The sequence below is a fragment of the Mesocricetus auratus genome, unplaced genomic scaffold (assembly GCF_017639785.1).
Source record: "Mesocricetus auratus isolate SY011 unplaced genomic scaffold, BCM_Maur_2.0 Super-Scaffold_100018, whole genome shotgun sequence".
Taxonomy (NCBI): Eukaryota; Metazoa; Chordata; class Mammalia; order Rodentia; family Cricetidae; genus Mesocricetus; species Mesocricetus auratus.
This window is the reverse complement of record NW_024429199.1, coordinates 14,369,673-14,390,829: the sequence shown is the minus strand read 5'-3', so window position 1 is coordinate 14,390,829 and position 21,157 is coordinate 14,369,673. Positions and strand designations below refer to the sequence as shown.

At 40.1% G+C, this 21,157-nt stretch overlaps 1 protein-coding gene across 5 annotated transcripts in view; it reads right to left on the bottom strand.

Moving 5' to 3' along the window:
- Positions 1 to 7,136: 7,136 nt before the first annotated feature.
- Pkib (cAMP-dependent protein kinase inhibitor beta) overlaps positions 7,137 to 21,157 on the bottom strand; it is a 96,758-nt gene continuing 82,737 nt past the window's right edge. For all 5 annotated transcript variants that reach the window (XM_040728193.1, XM_013115769.3, XM_005073313.4 and 2 more), the window contains 2 exons: positions 16,149 to 16,325; positions 7,137 to 7,844 (listed from right to left, as the gene is read on the bottom strand). In XM_040728193.1, coding sequence (XP_040584127.1) covers positions 7,777 to 7,844; positions 16,149 to 16,325 — 245 coding nt within the window. In that variant the 3' untranslated portion in view covers positions 7,137 to 7,776. The remainder of the gene's footprint in view (positions 7,845 to 16,148; positions 16,326 to 21,157) is intronic.

Genomic DNA, 21,157 nt, shown 5'->3' with positions numbered 1-21,157 from the left:
AAATATCAGTTTGTTTGCAAGAGTACACTTATTGCTATTGTCAATAACGTTTCATTCTTTCAAATTATCTTCCAAAATGAGTAAAAAAAAACCTCAGGATACCAAAACTAGGTCATTAGATCAATCTATCTATAAGGAAAGTGAAACTCTGAAACTAAGCATGTATAATAAAGAGCATGCGCATAGAAGAGAACCACTTTTTCTTCCTCTTTTTGGTTTTGTCACTCCTGGTGACAGAATTACCCAGCCTCTGAGCCTCATTCTGCTAGTAGGGAAAGTAACCAGTTTGTCCCTGAGTCTCTGTTTCCCATGGAGTAACGGTTCCCTCAGCACCTCTTGACCATCTCATAAACTTCCACTTTGTTGGGACACAGATTTCTTTTCTGAGGAGTGAGACTGTTCCCTTGTTAATTCCCATCAGAAGACAAACACCTGAAAGAGACCCACGCCAGCCTGTCTGTGTTAGCTAACGGGGAATATGAGGAAGGTGGCACCAAATACAGGCCGGTGGCAGAAAACAAGGGAACATCTTTGTCATGGCTGGGAAACCTGTGTCAAAGGAGCAAAAGCAGAATTATTGCAGGGTGTGACCCCCAGTGAAGGGGAAGGGAAGCAAGTCATGTCTTATTTTCCCTGCCTGTTTAGTGACAGCACTTGTGAGTGTGTGTGTGTGTGTGTGTGTGTGTGTGTGTGTGTGAGAGAGAGAGAGACAGAGACAGAGACAGAGACAGAAACATACATGCATGCATGCATGCATACATACATACATACATACATACATACAGACAGACAGACACACAGACACACACACACACACACACACACACACAGTGTTTAAATCCCAGCTAATAGGCACCAAAAAACCAAGATTATAGCAGTATGTTGGAAGAGGGACATCTCAGTTCATGGGAAGCTGGAGACAGAGGCATCAGTGGAAGACATGTAAACCCAAGGGGGAATGATGCAAGCTGAATTCTGCAGCTGCCCTGTGCCTCCAAAAGGACTTTGTTCTAATAAAAAGCATTGTCTCTAAACATATCCCCAACTTCAATAATTCCCCTTAACCTTTTAACTCATTTGTGCCTCAGTTTCTCCTGATGCAGAACAGGGACAGTAGTGGTGCCATACCATAAGACTGTCTCAAGAACTGAAAGGACCCACGTAGGTGAAACTCCCAGAGCAGTATTTGTGCAAGAGAGAACTATTGTGGGAACATTTGTTGCTATTTGGGGAGATGATAGAGGTTCATGGTTTGAAAGCTCACATTCTGAGGCCAGTCTGCTTTGTTTTAAACCTGGGCTTTGTCCTTGCTAGCGTGATCTGGAGCAAGCACTTCTGGGCCGTGCACTCTCATACATAGGACTATTGTCCAATTCAATTATTGCACCCAGGATGAGAGTTAATGTTTAGTGTTAGATATTACTCTCTATCTCTTCCTGGGCTACCCACGTACCGTCCAGGGAAAGAACTCCAGAAGTAGCAGCAGCCATGTTCAGGGGCTCTAACCCGCAACAGTTCCTTGCCAAGACTTCCTGGCCAGCATCCCTTTTGTGGAGTCAACTTTCCCACACAGAACACACAGTGAGAGAAAGCTATCTCCCCTCCTCCTTCCCTGCCCTGGGAAGACGAGGCAAACCACTTAGTTAACCCTGTGTCCTTTCTTTGTGAGTCCCATCTCCTCAGTGGATAGTGACAGAAGAGATTCTGAATTAAGAACAAAGCATCCCATTCATGTATCATTCATTTGGGCTCAAACTGCATTGAGAACTCCAAAGAAGTCTTAACTGGAAATATGAAAGGCATCAAAGGCCTATTTGAATGTTAAAGTTTTAGACAATTTAGAATTGTTTGTAATTTGACCTCAATGGAGAAAGCATTTGTGCACAACCATATTAAATTAATAAAAAAAATCCAGCTGACTTTGTTGTATATCAAAAGGAAACTTGCATAATAGAAAAAGCTGTAACCATTGTATGTGCTGGAGTATATTTTAAAGACGCATTGTGGTGCCCTCTTCATAGTTCCATAAAACATCTTTGTGAAAAAAGAATGTGTTTGAAATACTGTCGCTTGGTGACTTCTGCACCAAGAAACTCCCAATCAACACATAGGAGAATTAGTAAAAACCCGGGAACCTATAGTAACCCCGTTCAAATTTGGCTTTGGTGGATCAACAGTGGAGTGAGATCGCCACCTCGTGTCAGTTTTAGGAATTCTCACACATAAGTATTTCATTTTGTGACAGTACAAGCAAAATAATTTACCCAAGAAGCAATATGAACTACCCAAATTTAGGTAGAAATCAATCCAAATCCATATTTATTGACTACTATGCTCTGTCCCTCTTAGCAACCACAACTTTAGGGCATCTAAAAAAGGTGGGTGCGGGGGAAAGGGGGAGTACATCCCCTCTATTGCAAATCCAATTCAGATAATTTGCTTAAAAAAATAAAACAGGAATATCTAACCATCTAACTGTTTAGTGCTGCTCTGAGAGCTCTCACAGAATTGCCAAAGTAAAGTTCATGGAGCAAAAGGAGTAGCAAGTCCTTTGTTAACGTCTTACTCTTAAGGCCTCCGCGTCTGGGCCAACCGGTCCTGCAGAGGTCCTGCGCCCTAACTATGTCCTGCCTGCCACAAAGATGTGCACCCCCGAGGCACAATGTCATAAGCAGATGGGGAAATTTCATGTACCCAAGACGCTCTACTCTTAAAATACTCATTGTTACTAGTTGCAGAATGCTTTTATGATCCCCCCGCTAAAGTGTGCAGCTTGAATGTTCCCCGAAGGGTTCACCCATTGGAGCCTTGGTACTACTGTAGGAAATGGGACCTACGGCGGAAGTTTACACTTTTGAAACCCACCCTGGCCATTAGGTGAACAGGCCGACTGACCACATGCTCGTACCATGACCTTGCACTTAAACCTCTGAAACTACGAGCCCATACAAACGTTTCCACGTTTTCGGTTATTGCTGGTGTTTTGTGGTAGTGCTCCTAAGCTTCCTAACAAGTTTGAAATGCGGCTCTGCTCTACTCACCAAGGTGGGAGGTCCTAGGACGCACAAGGAGGGACAAACCTGGCTGTGGCATTCTTACTCCCCTTCAGACTCTCTCATCTTAGCTCTTGCAAGTCTTATCATCCACCCAAGAGCCATGGGTTTCCTGCAGATTTACCATTTGGTTCAGGTCCTGAACATTAATGATAAGTTAAATGATTATTGTGTTTGTCATATAAAATCTTCTCTGGAGGGAAAGAAATAAAAAAGGAAGGACTAGAGGGAGGGAGAGGAGGGAAGGGGGGAGGGAGGGAGGGAGGGAGGATGAAAGAAAGAAAGGCAAACAAACCAACAGTTCCTGTGTGATTCTCCCTGTTTACAGCTTTTGGGTTTTCCTAGGATTCGGGCAAATTTAATAAGACTCTATCTAGACTGAACTGACGAGGGCGAATGGCATCTTGGTTTACAGGAGGCAGTGCACACCCAGGCTCTGCTAGTTCTGCCCTGGCTCACCATTGCTCCTATGTGAGACCTCCAGGACACCCTCTAAATTCATTTTACTCACTTGTGAGGGTCAGGAGGAACTATTTTTGTATCTCCTGGAAGCTTCAGAAGGCTCCAGCATGTGCTTAGCAATCCTGAGTTCCCTGGGACCATGGCCACTCTGACTATTCCTACTGCTTTGTGCTCAGCGGGAAGCAGGCTCCAGAACCGGAGCAGGTGAGAACTCCTGCTTTAGCTTCAGCCCTCTGTTTGCACTGGTGTTCCCGTCCTTGACCAGCCGCAGGTGTTTGCTGTCTGAGACCTGCCATCAGTAACTGGGCAGAAAGAAGGAATTCAGTAATGAAACAAGTGGCAGTTTTCGGTAAGAGGAGAAAAGACTAAGGAGAAAGAGGGAAGTCTTGACATAGAACATGGAAACAAACCGATGGACCGGAGTCTTCAAGCTGTGATAAGTCTCTATGCTTTAGCAACTAGCGGGGATTTTTGCTGTGCACCTGGCACCATGCTCAGAATCTTGCCAATATCTGGTCCTTTCACTTTTATAATAATCCACCGGTTTATACATTGAAGAAATTGAAGCAAACAGCATAAAATAATTAGCCAGAGTCATGAGGGAAAACAGCAGAGCTGTGCTTGGAAGATGCCAGGTGCATAGACAGCAAGATGGGCTGTGAGTGGCAGTTAGATCCCCACCTCTCCCTTGCCCTGCCTCTCCCAACCTTTCTCTTCGTATCCACTCTCCCCCATCCCCTCGTCCTCTCTCCTCCCTTCCTCCTCTCCCTCAGGCTCTCGTCTTTTTTCTTTTCTCTTCTCTATATCTCCCCCTTCTCTCTTCTCCTCATCTTCTCCCCTCACTCCGTCTTTACCCCGTTCCTTCTCCCCCTCTCTCTTTCCCTTTCTCTCTCTCCCCTTCTTCCCTTTCCTCCTCTTGCCCTTATTCCCTTCCATTTATCTTTCCCCTTTCTCCTCTTCTTTCCTCTCCAGTCATCCTCTCCTCCCGTCGCTCCCTATGCCCCCCTTCTCCTCCCCCTCCCATCATCCATCTAACATGCTCAGACCACACCACGTAGGAGAGCAAAACCAAAGACACTACATTATGTCCTTTTTCAGTAGGATGCTCACCTTAATGACATTCTGATAAGATGCAAGGACCACAAAAATCTCTCCAGGCACAGGACACAGAGTGGATTACTTTTGTTCTTTCTAGACAGTTGTTTGATAGCTTTATTATTCCATTCCAGCCTGGTTATCTGACAGTGTTAATTAAGACTTTCTAATAATTGACTCACACAGGCAGCTTGTACAAAGACAATGCAAAAATTGGCCGGAGACTTAATAAAGTACAACTACACATCCAAGTAGTTCCTTCTGAAAATGTCTACTGCCTAAAAACGTAATGTTCTTTACATTAAAAAAAAAAAGCTGGTGAGAAAAATTCAATTTTGTCTTTACACAACTTTTGACCTCTAATTCTCCTTTGTCTTGACTCCTTGGCAAAATAACACATTCTCTTTCTCTATAATATGCTTTGTCAACAAGTCTGACACTCTGTGTAAGACAAAATACGTTGTGTGCATACACTCGCATGCTATAAAAAATTTGGCTCCAAGAGATACACAATCCAGCATATTTGTCACTACTAGACATAATGAGGAAAGACAGTTTGGGTGTAAATGAAAAAAAAAGTCATTAAGTAGCATGTCCCAAGAGCTATGTTACTTACTTTCCTTCTATATTCTCATAGGAAAAAAACTCATTTAAATACTGACTCATAATTATTTTGTTGAGCAACTTTCATAAAACCCTAGTGGTGGATACTCATCCTTAAACAGAGCTGCTCACCACCTGCTAGCCAGTCATTAGCATAAATGAATTTGCATTAACGTGGCAATTATTTCAAACTGCTCATTTCCAATATAATCTATTCTTCCAACACCATGGATATGTGAAACCAGAGTCAATGAACCAACTCAGCTACCCATCCACCTGCTTACCAAAGAATAATACCAAGAGCAAGGGAGAGGGCATGATGATGATAATAGTTAATATTTATCAAAACATTTCTTCCAGGCATTATCTCAAGTGCTTCACATACACAATATCATTGCTGCTTTCACCCACCAAACTAGTTTATTCCTATTTGTTGTGGTAAAATACTCTGACAAACACAATTTGGGAAAGAAACGGTTTATTTTAGCTAACAATTCCGGGTTACAGTCCATTGATGAGAGGGAGGCACAGCACCAGGAGCTCAAGAGAGTCTGTCACATCACACCCATGGTCCAGAAAAGAGAAGAAATGACTATCTGCTCATTTTCTCCACTCTTCTACAGTCTAGGGTCACAGCAATTACTGTAATCAAGACAATCCCCACAGGCATGCCCATAGGTTAAGCTAACCTAGAAAATGCCTCAAAGAGATTCATCTCCCAGGTGATCTTGGGAGATGTGTCAAGTTGATGACTAAAACTGACCATGAAACTCAGTCTATAAAACCTGGACTGTTATTGATGCCATTCCACAGAGGATAAAGTGGGAATTTACAGAGATGATCTTCATGGATCAAGCTAGTATGTACATGGATCATAGCTAGTATGTACAGTTAAAATTCAAGCCCAGAGAGTTCATTCTCCAGTCTTGTAACTTCAGTGACACTGAGAGCTAAGGCTAGGCAGCTCTACTGTGGAGGCCTTGATGGAGGATGAAGAATGTTTATTTTTGGTAGCAGCATCCCAGCTCTGTTCACTCCATTCCAGCAGCAGCTTCTATGCCTACCACCTTTCCCCAATGGTCTCCAGACTATGTCAAGTCCTCTACGGGGCTGAATTGTAACCCCATTTGGAAACTATTCCCTCTGCTTGTCAAACTGACCATTCAGTCTCACCTCATTAGACAACTTTCATAGTTTAATGGCTATAATATATTTTATTAAATATTAATTTAATACATACTCATATACTAATTTTGATTATTTTTATCAAAAATTATATTTGAGAGCTAGAAACAATTAAGCCCTTGGAAATCTGCCTTTGATATCTATTATCAAAAAGTTAAACTTGGTCAATACAGTCACAGGCAGGAGTTGGTTTAAAGCACAAAGACTGTCCCGCACTGTTACCCTCTCAGTGGTATCACCACTTTTTACCCAGCATACTTCAGAAGATGAAATGAAGGAAAATTGTATCAGTAATGAATTTAGACTGTGAAATTTTATTTAGTTAATATAAAAAGATGTAGCCTAGGTCAACTAAAAAACATATTTTCATGCATATATGTATATAAATAAAAATATATTATCCAAAAATTAAGATTCAGAATTATATTATTTTTCTAAGTTATCTAACAAATTAAAATTTGCTAACACCTTGGTTTTATGTTTTAATTTATATTTAACATATATTAAAAGCATGTATTTTGCTATTTTTACTTATAGTATTAAGCAAATATTTAAGAGATTACTGCTATGTTAGGTACTTTAGGACAAATATAAAAATTAAGCTCAGCATTCCTGATGAAATTACTCTAGCAACAATTTGCAGACACACAAAAGCCCAGAGAATAATAAACAGTCTAGAGAAACTAGCACAATGTCTGATACAACCCACATTAAAACAAGATGCACACACACACCAAGTTAAGGAATATAGTAAGATTTATTTATTACACATGTTTAATATAAGCAATTTGCCACAAATTTTACATTCTGTGGGTCTGTATGAAAAATCACAGTATACACAGACTAGATGCAAAATACATTAGATGAAAATATCCTGGAGATATGTATGTTGTCACAACTTTTATAATATTTCCAGCTCTCTCAATTTTGGGAGGAAATATGGTATAATTTTGATTAAATATAAACACATTTTATGTATGTGGTTTTTACTATTAATTCCATCCCACCAAAAATATAATTTCCTACAAATTCTATAAAGTCTTAAATTAATAGGTTTCTGTTTATGCATATCAAGAAATTTTTCTAACTCAATAAGAACATAATTAAACATGTATCCTGCTAAGTAAGTCCCAAGATTGACAGTGGATTTTATTGGGTGTATAAACAGTGTGTTCTTCTTTGTGTGCAATTTGAAAGTAATACCTTTTAATAACCTATTGGGTATCATGGTTGTGGTCTAAGGACAGAGCATCACAACAAAATTGCCTAAACACACACACATTACCACGGTTACTACCAGATCAAACACTTCAGGAATGCATAGCCACTATGTCTCCCAATGTGCGTAAAATCAACACCCTGGATAAATTGGAAGTCTTCATTTTTCTTCATTTAGGGGCTTTTTCAGCTGATCTTGTGCTTTCTCTTCATTCTTCTTTTTAACATCTGCAAAAAAAATTTCTCATTCATATGCAAAATATGTTGAAATACTTCTTATTTAGAAGGAAAGGGTTGTTTTCATCTTGACTAGGTTATATTTTGCCCTCAGCACAGATATGAATCTTCACAGAAAGGACAAGTTTGAATAGTTTTTAGATCTTCCTCTAGTCTTCTTGGTCTACAGTTACTACATGCCAGGCACACTCTCAAGATGTCATTATACAGTGTAGCAAACTAAGGTAGAAGCAGGTTAAATGACTTAAGGAAGTCACAGAGCTAGTGAAAGTCACAACTTGAACCTAGATCATGTGACTATACAGGCCCTCAATCATTTCCCTATCCTGGGACACACTTTGTGTGTTCTTTATATTTTCTATGTGCTTTGCTTCTTAGAGATAACCTTACATTCTGCCCTTCAGAAAAAAATGGAAGCAATGTCATCATGTGGGAACTCCTTCACTTTCCTGCAACTATATGTCGAAATTCTCCTGTACTTTGTGATTGTTGTTTCTGCCCTCATTCCCATAATAATGGAAAATATACTTCTCGGGAATGGTTGCATAACTTATTATGACTCCTTGGGAAATGAAAATAAAGTGACAAAAACTGTGAGGGACATTGAGACTGGAAGGGGAGAGCATTCATTCAGCAAGTATAACCTTCATTGAGTGTAGAACCCTGCTCATTGCCCTGGATGTACACCTTTGTTGTGGTCCCTGATGATGATCTCACTGCCAAAGTCTAATGCTTCCATGGTTCCAACTCCTGCCAGTTTCCACTTGTCAAGAAACTGACTCCGGTGACAATTCCCTGCTCTTTATTTTACCAAGTGTTCCCTTTTTCCTGCTTCTTTATTTCAAATCACTACCATCCTTAAACTTTCCTCCCCTGCCCCTCTCCAATCCTCTTTGCTCTCCTCCTTGAAACAGGATATCGTTGTGTTGATCAAGCTAGCCTCAAACTCACAGAGGTTTATTTGCCTGTGCCTTCCCAGTGATGTGATTAAAAAAAAAACTGCAGCTTAATCGCAATACTGTTTTTCCTCTCATCCTTTGAAGCATTTGACTGTCTTCATTTAAATGAAATTATTTAAGTTTCAATCATTCCCTCAAAAATTCTCCCAATAAACCATCTACAAATCTTTGAAGATAAGCCTGATAGAGTATATTGAGAACTTTTCATTTGTCAAATACCTGTTAACCAACCTTGGCTATATAGTGAGTTTCAGGCCAGTTTTGGGCTACAACGTGAGGCCTCCATTAAAAGAAGAAAGATATTTACTACGCTGAGCATATGAAGTAGTTCTCAAGTACTAGCCAATGAGTGATAAGAAAAGGACAATAAACAAAGTATGTAAAGTGTGTGGTATGTGAGGGGTGAAAAGTGTTCATGAGGAGTAGAATAGGAGTAGAAATCAGGAGTAGAAAATACAAATTGTCAAGATGTCTCCAGGCCTAGAGTTTACAAATTGATAGAGCTGGCTGGAAATACACATGTGAAAAGGAGGCGTTTGAGTAAGGTCCGGCAAAGGTGAGGTAGTGTGCTGTTTATATCACACAGAAAGAAGAATACTAAATGAGACAATAGTAGAGTCAAAAGCAGCAATATGAAAGAGGGACAACGGGAAGGAAAGAAAAAGCATGAGATAGAATCCAAGAAGCACCAAGAAGATATGCAGTAGGTGGAAAAAATGGCAAATGTCTGGACCAAGTTTGAAATTGTAGCTAACAGTACACTATAAAGGATGAGATGCAGAATGTACAAAATAGAAGGGAAACAAGGATGAGGCTAATATTTTTGGTTTCAGCAACTGGAGCTGTGAAAGAGCTAAAAACTAAATTGGAAAGATGCAGGAAGAGCAGGTTTCAGAAGGAAAATCCAATGTTTGTTCGTAGGCTTGTAAGTGATATTACCATTGGTTACCCTAGCAATGATGTCAGCCAGGTAGTTTCTTACATGAGAGCAAACTTCTGGGATCTCCAGACTGAGAGCCCTAACGGCCAATCTTCATGTCAACTTCAGTGGATTTAGAGTTACCTGGCATACAAAACTCTAAACACATGTGTGAGGGTAGTTCCAGAGAGACTAGACCCCATAAGACCCTGAAGATGGGCAGGACCATTTCATGGACCCCCGACTGAATAAAAAGTAAACCAGGAAGGCTAGCTGAACATCAGCATTCTTTCTGATTCCCTGCTGCAAAGACAAAATGATCAGCCTCCTTACAGTCCATCCTGTCTTCCTGCTAGATGGAACTGTACATTCTTTCAACAGTGAGGCAAAGTGAAACCTTCTCCTTAATTTGGTTTTGTCAAGCATGTGATCATAGCAATGAGACACTTTAGAATGCTCATACCAAGAACGGAACTGCAGAACTAAACCTGGTTGTGTGCTTCATATGCCTTTACAACCAGATTTTGGGAGGAAGAATTCTGAGCTCCAGGCTAGCGAAAAGCCCTAAAGTGTTAAAAAGAAGTTCTTAGGATATTCTGGTGGGAATATGGAGGACCACTCTAGCAAGACAAGTGAACACTGGAGGAAAACAAGGACTCTGTCAAGAATTAAACTAGAAGTCATCATGTGTTCTAGCAAAGTCTCTGCCAATATCGTGAGAACTTGAGACTGAATTCCAAAGCAATCAAGTATCATGTTTGGTAGAGGAAACTTCAAGGTAGCAGAGCACTGAGGCTATGTCATAACTACTGCTTATTGTTCTCATATGTGCTTACAGTAAGAGCGAGCAGACAATGGAGCAGAAAGATGCAAAACGTTTACAGTTTGACAAAACAGGGGAAATGTTTAAAGTCGCAGATCAGCCAAGTGTGGAAAAAGCAGCTGTAACTGTTAAAGAGATTAGGGGAATAAACCTGAAACCTCATAGTTTGTACTAGGTAAGAGGAAATATGGCAGAGGGCAATGACCTGGTCTTTGAAGGCTCAGGTTTGTGAAAATGCAAATTCTTTTGAGTAGGGTGAGATGAAAATGTGAAGCCTCTGAAGAGGTTCTCTGCTAAAAATACTCATTGAAAGAATGTGGTGATATCTTGCTTGTACAAATAAAGCCTGTATGAAGGTCAGAGAATGGAGCTTGCCATTAGCTAACCACAGAGGTCTGTATAGACAGGCAGAAAGTGAGATGGCTGGGTGGAGACAGGATATAAGGGGGGCCAAAACAGGAACTTGATCTTTTGTCTGCTGAGATTCTAAGGAGTTAAGGTGTGGCCATGACCTGCTCCTTCTTTCTGATCTCTCAGGATTTTCCTCTCTATCTGACTTCAGATTTTTATTATTTAGACCAATTAACAACTCCATTATCAAAGGAAGAGTTTCCTCAGCCTCAGCTACCAAGGTCCACAAAGACCTTATACACTCTATAGCAGTGGTTCTCAACCTTCCTAATGTTGCAACGCTTTAATACAGTTCCTCATGTCATGGTGATCCCCATTTATAAAATTATTTTCCTGCTACCTCACAAGTATAATTTTACTACTATTTTGAATCATAGCCATGATAGGAGGAGACAAGACTATACCTCAGGCTAGCAGAGATGTAAGTTATGAGGACATGGAAGCATTCACAAAGGTTCCAGAAAACTGCTGAGACCAATCAATGAGTAGACAAGCTTCCTGTAAGTAGGCCTTAGGATGCCATTGCATAAAACCATGAAAGTAAAGCCTAAGTTGCAATGATGAGCTCAATATATTTGAGAAGTCAGGGCTGTGTGATTTCCATTAAGGAAAGTTTAAGGAATAAAGTAGAGCCAGCCAAAAAGAGAGACTATCGGTGCTGCTTCTGGCAGTATCTGATGAGTGATGGTTAGAGCATAGATAGTGCCACGGAAAGTGTAGATGTGGGACATGAAACTGTAGAATCTGGTGTTGTTCCTGATGAATTTGGTCTTGTTTTAGCTTTTTCGTCCCTATGCCTTCCTCCCAATGGGAACTTTTTTTTCTCTCTTAATATATGTTTTTATTTAAATTAGAAATGTGAATGTTTCACATGTCAGTCTCAGCTCCCTCTCCCACACCTCCTCCCTTGTCCCTCCACCAGCCTCCCAGCCCCCCACCCAATCCCCACATCATTCCCCAGGAGATCCTCCCCAGGGATCTCTAAAGTCTGTCATTTCATACTGGGCAGAACCTAGAACCATGTGTCCAGGCTGAGAGAGCATCCAAAATGGGAACTTTTATTCGATGTCATTGCCTACTATACGTATGTGAATAATTTTTGATTTTATAAGGATTCACAGTTGAGTCCCAGAAGAGGTTTTGGATTCTAGCTTTCCTAATAGTGTTGAAACTGTTAAGATGATGGGTTTTTGATGTTGGAATAAATTCATTTTGCCATGATAATCTGGATAGGAGTTGATTGTTACAGTTTAAAATTTATATGTTACAGTTTAAAATTTTTATGTTTGGGTGTCAAGTTTATAAAGGATAGACTTGTAATGGTTAATAATCATTATCAGCTTGGCTGAATTTAGAATCACCCAGGATGTATTCTTCCTGATATACCTGTGAGGACATTTTGAGACAGTTTTAAGTGAGGAAGAAGACCCACTCTGAATGTAGGCAGAACCATCCAGTTATCTTGAGCCCTGCTAAATAAAAAATAGGAAAGGAGAGAGAGCTAAGAATTAGCATTCATCTCTCTCTACTTCTTCATTGTAGATGAAATTTGACCTCATATTCCTATCATGACATTCTCCCATTATGAGAATTAACATCCTAAACCCTTCCCTGATAGTATACATAAGTGATCCTAAAATTCTATTTTAAAAACTCCTACAGGTGATAAATACTTTAAGCAAAGTAGCTAACTACAAAATTAAGTCACAAAACTCTGCAGCCTTTCTATATACAAATGACAAATGGACATAGAAAGAATTCAGGTAAACAACACCTTTCACAACAGCCTCAAATAATATAAAATATCTTGGGGTAACTCTAACCAAGTGAAAGACTTGTGTGATACAAACTTTAAGACATTGAAGAAAGAAATTAAAAAAAACAGAAGATGGAAAAATCTTCCATGCATATGAATCAATAGGATTAACACAGTAAAAATGGTCATCCTACCAAAACAATCTACATATTGAATGAAATCCCCATCAAAATTTCAACACAATACTTCACAGATCTTAAATGGAAAAATTTCAGCTCCATATGGAAACACAAAAGACCCAGGATAACAGTTCTGAACAATAAAAGAACTGATAAGCCCCAACCTCAAATTGTACTACAGAGCTAAGGTAATAAAAACAGAATGGTACTGGAATAAAAACAGTCACACTGATCAACGGAATCAAAATGAAGACATAGACATAAATCCAAACAATTGTAGACACCTGATTTTTGATAAGGTAGAAATACACACTGAAGGAAAGACAGCATCTTCAACAAATGGTGCTGGTCAAACTGAGTGGTTTTATGTAGAAGAATTCAATAGATCCATACTTATCACCTTACATGAAACTCATGGATCAAAATCCTCAACATAAAACCAGATACACAGCCGGGCGTTGGTGGCACACGCCTTTGATCCTAGCACTCGGGAGGCAGAGGTAGGCAGATCTCTGTGAGTTCAAGGCCAGCCTGGTCTACAGAGTGAGTTCCAGGACAACCTCCAAAAACAATACAGAGAAACCCTGTCTCTAAAAACCATAAACAAACAAACAAACAAACAAACCAGATACACTGAACCCGATAGAAGAGAAAGTGGGAAATAGCCTTGAGCTTATTGGCACAAGAAAAGACTTTCTGAACAGACACCATTAGCACAGGCACTGAGATCATCTATTAATAAATGGGATGGCCTCATAAAACTGAGAAGCTTCTATACAGCAAAGGACACTATCATTTGGACAATGCATCCTATAGAATGGACAAGTTTTTCCAACTACACATCTGATAGAGCACTAATATGCAAAATACATAAAGAGCTCAAAAAATTGTCAAGAAAACAAATAGCCCAGATCTACAAGCACAGATCTAGGCAGAGAATACTCAAAAGAGGGATTCAAATGGCTAAGAAACACTTAAAAAAAGTTCAACATCCTTATTCACCAAAGAAGTGCAAATCAAAACCACTTTGAGGTTTCACCTTACACTTGTCAGAATGGCTAAGATCAATAAAACAAGTGACAGCTCATGCTGATGAGGGTGAGGATGTCCTCATGTCTTTTTATTAGGTGCTTTTCCTTCTATTTGTTTGTTTTGTCCTATTCCAACATGTTAGCTTTTGATTTATTATATTTTATTTTATTATTATCCCTTAGACAGGAGGTGGATCTGGATGAGAGAGGAGGTAGGAAGGAACCAGGAGGGGAAACTGTAATCAGTATATATTATGTGAGAAAAAAATCAATTTTCAATAAAAGAAAAAAATTTTCCTTAATACGGTTTTGTCAGTTAGTTGGTCATTTTAACAAGAAAAGTAACTAATATAAGATCTAAATCTATGTTTCAGGAAGATAGGAACTATACAATGAGATTAGATTGCATTAGAATCAAAGAAATGCCGATCAAGTTGTCAAAAGACTGTACTTTGACCTTCTATTCCATCAAGTGATTGAGGATATGAGCAAAGAGAAACACAAAGTGAAAAAGGTCATTGAAGAAAAAAAGAAAACCATGAGAGGAAAGTGTCCTGGGAATCAAAGGAAGGGAAGATGTAACAATCAATCATGGTAACATTTTTGCAAGGTCATGCTAAAAAAGGGCCAAGAATGGACCAACAACTATAGCAAAGACAATGTCACAGATAGGTGACTTAGCATGCAGTCTTACTAGAGATACAGGGAAAGGGGGAAACAGAAAATCGTAGTTAAAAAAAGCAACACATTGTCATTATACTCTTCTATGAAACAGAGAGAGGAGAGAGAGAGAGAAGTAGGTAACAACTGCAAGAAAACTTGGGGGCATGAAGACATCTGGGTCTTTGCAGTCATAATCTCACATTTCACAAGATCTGACGCTTGCTTATGTGTCTAAAGTCCTCTTGTGGTTCTTCTCCTCTTACTTTCAACCAAGAGTGGCCAGCCTTTATTGCTAGACTACATCAGTCTGCTTTACCCCAAGGATATTTATTCTGCATTCTTTATTATTCATTCTTCTCAATTTTTAAGGATTTTTAAAATCGTGGGTTTCTTTGAGAACTTCACTCATGAGTACATCTACATGTTTCCTTTCTCCAACCCCTTGCTTCCCCATGAAAATTCATAACCTTTTTTTATTTATTGTTGCATGAATATACATATGTATGCACACTTGTACATGTAACCTACTGTGTCTATTTACCTTTTTTCACATGTGCACATGTTCAAAACTGAGCACTAGGGACTGGACAGCCAATGTGGGAATTCATCTCTGCAGGTAACCAATTCTCTCTTATAGTAGGCACTGACCTGCTGAAGCTCATCATCTAAGTGTGGGGCCATGTAGAATTTCCCATCTGCATTGGTATATCAACTGGTATTGTCATTACGCTGGTTTTGTTTGAGACAGAGTCTCATCTATAGCCCAGGCTGTAACGGAACCCACTGCGTCTTTCAGGATAGCATTAATCTCATAGCAGTGTTCTTGTCTCAGCATTGTGAGTTATTCTGATTTCAGTGATGGCTTCTCTGATTTCTGTTCTAATCTAGTCACCCAGGAACTCTCCACAAAGCACCCTATTTCAGTTTTCTAATAAAGCATATTATTGTTAGCCTGTGTGTGTATCCCTTTGAAATGTAACACTCCTGTTGGACTGTAAGATTTGGGACAGCAGGAGTTCACATCTGCCCAACTCACCACTGGGATTCCCTAGTATTTAACGGGCATAAAAGTGAATGGTAGATGAGATAATAATGACAGAAGCAAGAAAGGACATTTTTGTGACTGAAACATTGTCTTCCATCACCTCTTGTTGATATGTTAGAAGGCTCATTGCCTCTTTGTTGGGGTTCTCAAACTGTAAGTGGTAGATTAGGACAGATAATGAACTAGTCATGAGCCACAATACTCAGCTCCAGTGCAATAGTTAATACTTACGATTACTTTTAATTAACTTTGCTCTGCAGATTGAAACTAGGATCCCAACACATGACTATATACATCCAATAGACAGAAACAGCAGTTTCTATGTTCACCCTGGGGATATCAAGATTAAATCATCTAGTTTCAGAAAGGCATAGAAATCTATTTTGCCTTAACACTGGAGAGCTTTTAGTCAAGAAGACAGTACTGAAAATTAGTTCAAAGGCTGCTCCGAAGAAAAAGATTAAAAGGAGAGACATGCTGAGGGCTTTACTTCAGAGGATTCGTGTTACCTTCCTTCATGCTCAATGCCTCCAGCTTCAGTGGGAGATCAGAGGCACCACCTGTAGCAGCTGCAGTCTGGATGTCAGGTAAGGCATTGCGGCGGCCTGCCCTGGCTGACGATGCAAAGGCGCTGATCACAGACTCCACATCAGTCATCTCCGATGAATCGGTCCTCATCACAGCATCTATAGATAGAAACGAGCCTGTTCAGAGGTAAAGGGTCACCCAAGAGACCGATGGTTACATCAAAATCACGACAGGCTTCAAGATTTGATCTCGAGTGGCACACTTGCAGTGTTTGCCCCTTGCCTCTGGGGCGCCCATGTGAACATTTGCTGACTAGGGCAGGAAGTACTTCTGTGAGCCAGGTTGCTATAAATAAGCCTGGAGTCCAAAGCAACACTCGAACGCTTGAGGGTGTAGTAGTCCTAGACTTTTGTTCTGCTTTTCTAAGGATGAATCAACCGAGGCTTGGAAGCCAATGAAAACCAATCGGTGTGGCCACTCCCAGAGTGTTTGTTTGCGGTGCCTATTTAGGCTGAAACCAAATCACTGCAATTGTGGGGAATAATCAAAGCACTTTTCCCTAACTCTTTAGAAATAAATTGCACTTTATAGTTGCTGTAACTTCGTTTGTTCTGATTCAGACAGTTTTCAGTACACTCACGTTTATGCTAGGCACTGTTTCCCTTGCCTTTGGGTAGACACACAGTCATGCCTAGCACCTTCCCCAGCATCCCTTATTTTCCGAGTAATGGTCTCTCTCACAGTTCTTAAGAGATCATTCACTGTACAGGAGGTAGCAGTTATCACATATAAAAAAATCTAAAATGACCCTGCCTCATATTTTTTCGTTATAAAGTTTTCCTAGGTTTTGGTGTTGAACTCTAACCTGGAAGCTGTGATGGCAGCTTTATGTAGGCACTTCCCATTAGGCTCCAGCAAGGCCTTGAGAATGCTAATGTATCGTGTGTGTGTGTGTGTGTGTGTGTGTGTGTGTGTGTGTGTGTGTGTGTGTGTCCATTCGCAGGCTGTTTGTACTCAGAGGGACAACAGAACATATATGCTTTCTGAAAGATTACCTCAGAACACAAAATGGGCCCCAAAGGATGGAATGAATCCTTTTTGGTATTTACAATAGTAAACTCTGGCCTGAGGAAAGCAAAGCCAGACTCCTCATAGTAGCTGAAGGGATGTTCTTAGACAGTCAACTTCCACTTGGAAAATGCTAATAAGTAAACGAGAGGATGCAGGCATACTGCATCTGGTATTAGGAACACAGCTCTTGTTGTCCATCACCAACAGGATTCATATGGTGCACCATGTGTTCCTCAGGAGTGTGGTAACAGTCTGAAAGTGCCCTGACAAGCGGCCTTTTACAAGCATCGTATGAGGTTTACAGACACAATCTGGGAGTTAGACTCTCAGTGTTTGATATTCTACTAGTGTCTGGCATTGGCAGCTTGGAGAAGAGCAATGAATATTGAAATCTTAGTTCAAAAGAATCCACTTAATTCCAGAGTTTCAAGTGACAGTGGTCAATTCACTTAAATTTATGGGTCACAGTTTCACTTCTACATATCAGGTATAGCAATTAGTCTGTTTGATTCACAGGATTCTCTTTGTGGAAAAGTGGTGAGATAAAGGGCAAGCATCTCTGTTCTATGAAACCATTGATGAGAGACTACTTATGTCATTGTTCATCTCTCATGGCATCTCCCATCTTACCACACACCCATGTACCCTCTTTAGTCCTCACAAGAAGATCCTGCTAGAGGACCCTCCAGACTCCTGCTAGAGATCTCTTGCATTTTCTAACAGAGAGGCCAGAATTCCTTTAATAATATCAATAGATATTTTGTGTCTATCACTTCACTTAAACCTCCCTATAATTCTGCAAGGTCCTCATTTTATGGCTGTAGCTCCTGGGGCTGAGAGGCTCAGTGACTGACTTGAAGTCCCATAACTACTAATCTAACTTTGGAGAGAAGCTTAACCCAGTTACCCCTGAAATCAAAATGATATGGATTATTTAAAAAATTTTAAACTCCTTTAGATTTTGTTCTTCATTAACTGTGCACAGGGAATTCTCGCTGTTCAAAATTTTCCCTCTGTGTCCCCCTACCGTGTGTGTGTGTGTGTGTGTGTGTGTGTGTGTGTGTGTGTAAGAGAGATAATGTGAGGCATACATGGGAATTCTTTATTTTACATATCTGGTAGTTTGGGAGGACCCCTACTTAATTCCAATTAAGGTGTCTTCTCTATAGTTTGTGAAGAATTGAGTGAGACCATCTTGAAGCAAAGTTAGTCCTTGGACCCTGACTCTATCCCCAGTCAGTTATCATTGCCTCAGACATGATAGCCATGATCAAATGCTCATCTACAAAAATCATCTCTCTGTGTAACTGCAAACACACTATGACTGGCTTTGGGAACCTGGCGCATGATTCCTTGCTTGATGGTCCATTTCTAAGGAAGAGTCAAAATATGTTTTTGTCATCTATCAAATGAGAATTTCTAATTCTGCTTACATTATACATTGTGTATAAATCTCAACTTTAATATTAAATGAGAACTTCTGAAAGATGGTTACAGCCATCAGCATGGAAGCAGAATTCTGGGCCCCAAGTTAAGTTCTTTGCTATTTGGGAAGTTGTTCCTTTTGCCTGTACATTACTATACCATGCAGAAACTTTCTAAACAAAAACATCACAAAACGATCTGAAAGTGTGTCAGCTACATTCAGTGACAAGAATCTTAAGGCCAGGCCCGAATTGACCGACAGGGAGAGCCAACAGTCAAGCTGCCTTCCTTTGGGGTTCTGCTCTGCTCTTTCTCAGTGTACATTTGCATTGAGCTCCTCTCAGAGGCTGGTGCTGAGGCTAGCCAAGATATCCACCACTGACAGAACTCATCATCTCAGCCCACAGAGCTGTGAGAAGATGGGTGTTCCACTGTGAAAAGCTCTCTATCTTTTGACCCAATGTATTTGGCTTACAGAGAGTTTGCAGGGCCTCTTGATTCTGAATACAGTATCAGGCTTTTTTGATTCTTTGTCAATTGGTGCTCTACAGCACTGGACAAAACTGAAAAGTCCATCAGGAAAATAATGTGAATAAACTATATACATTGTGCTATGACTCTCGTACTTCTAGGTTAAGAAGAAAGTGTCAGATCTACTAACAGATGCACGTCCACAGAACATTCTGAAGTGTTAAAGTAGTATTTGTATTGGAGGATCAAAACAGGAAAGTAATGAATGTAAAGTCATCTCAATTTTGCACAAAGAAAAAAGACCTACTTGGGAACTGCAGATAGAACAAGGACCATATTAAGCAGGTTTTAGTCTCTTTGACATGTTAATGCACAATACTGAACACATATTACTTTCATAGTGCAGAAAGATTGAAGCAAGACAAATTATGAGTCATCAGACAGTTCTTTCACAGAAAGGGTCTAGAAATATTTTGAGCATATAAATAAACACCAAATCATGAAGTGAATGCTCCTCCTTCCTTAAACAGTCATTTTATTTCTCTTTGTTTTACATTTTATAAAGAGTGGCATAGGTAGAGACAACTGCTCTCTTTCAATGCTTTGTGACATTCAAAAACATAATTCATAGGAAGATGAGATAATACAACTAAGGGAAATAAACCTGAGATAAGCTTTTATACATTTTAAATTTTGCAAGCTTAAAAAGCTAATTATGTGAATGTTTGCTAACCCAGGTGGCTTACTCACTAGCAAAGCTTCCGCTTTCTCATTTACAGAACTAACAGAGGTGAGCTCTGCTTGCAAGAGCTGGAACCATTTGCAGAGTTGGAGATTTCATCAAAGCCCTGTATTCCCAGTGAGGTAATGTCATTTGCATTGCCCTGGGCATAAGTGATGTCAGTTGAAAATATAGTTTTTTAGGATGTCTTAACAAAAGACCATAAGACAATCATGTATCCATGCACTCCAGCCTCTTTGCAATCTCCAAAATATGGGAAATAAAACATAAGCGCAAATGAAGACAATAAGCTGTTCAGGCTAAATAGAGTACTAGAGTTATACACATATACATAAGACACACATATGCACATAATAGTGTGTGTATGCACTCATGCTTAATCACTAAACTCTCAGAGGACTTAAAAGAATTTTAGAAAACAGTGTGTTTCTTTGTTGAAACTGTAGCTACAGATTTTAGTGTCTCTCTCTGCAGACTGGTGAGCCCACCCTCTGCTCACACTAGCCTTTCCTCGAAGCTGAGACTATAAGCAGGCTAATACTTTCCTTCTTTCCTCATCTTTTGATCCCTATCTGTCACCCCAGCTCCCACAGTGAAACTACTACTGCTTATGTGTATAACATTTCCAAGAAACTTCTTATCTGCTTAGTCTTAGAGGTTGTGTGAGTCAGACTGTCTGAAAAACAAAAAACAACAACAACAAAAAACAAACTGAATTAAAAAAATTTCTAAAAAGTATGCTTTTAGAGGCAAAAAGAAAAAGAACGATACTAGTCTCAGCTGACACCTAGCGGCTAAGGACTTACTTAACTCACAGATAGAGTAAGGTTGAGTTTGTGCAAGGCTTCAGCAAAACTTTTTAAAAGGAAAAGGAGAGAAGGAAAGGAAAGGAGAGGAGAGGAGGGGGTGAAAGAAAAGGAGATTCAGAAAGGAGAAGGCAGAGCAGGAGGAGAGAGGAGAGGAGGGGGAAGGAGGGAAGAGGAGGAAGGGAAGGGGAGAGAGGAGAGAAAAAGAGGAGAGGGAAGGGAGGGGAAACTGGAAGAAAAGGGAAGGGGAAGGCGGTACAAGAGGAGAGGAGAGGGAGGAAGAGAGGGAGGGAGAGACAGGGAGGGGAATGGGGAGAAGAGGGGAGGAAAGGAGAGGCTTGGCTTTTCTCTGGCTAGTTCTCCACACTTTATGCTAATATTCTCAGGTCTCTGTGTGGGTAGAGAGCCTTATTTTGTGATTTTCTGTCTTTTCTATGCAGACCTCCTCCAAACATAGTGAAAGAAACAGAATAGT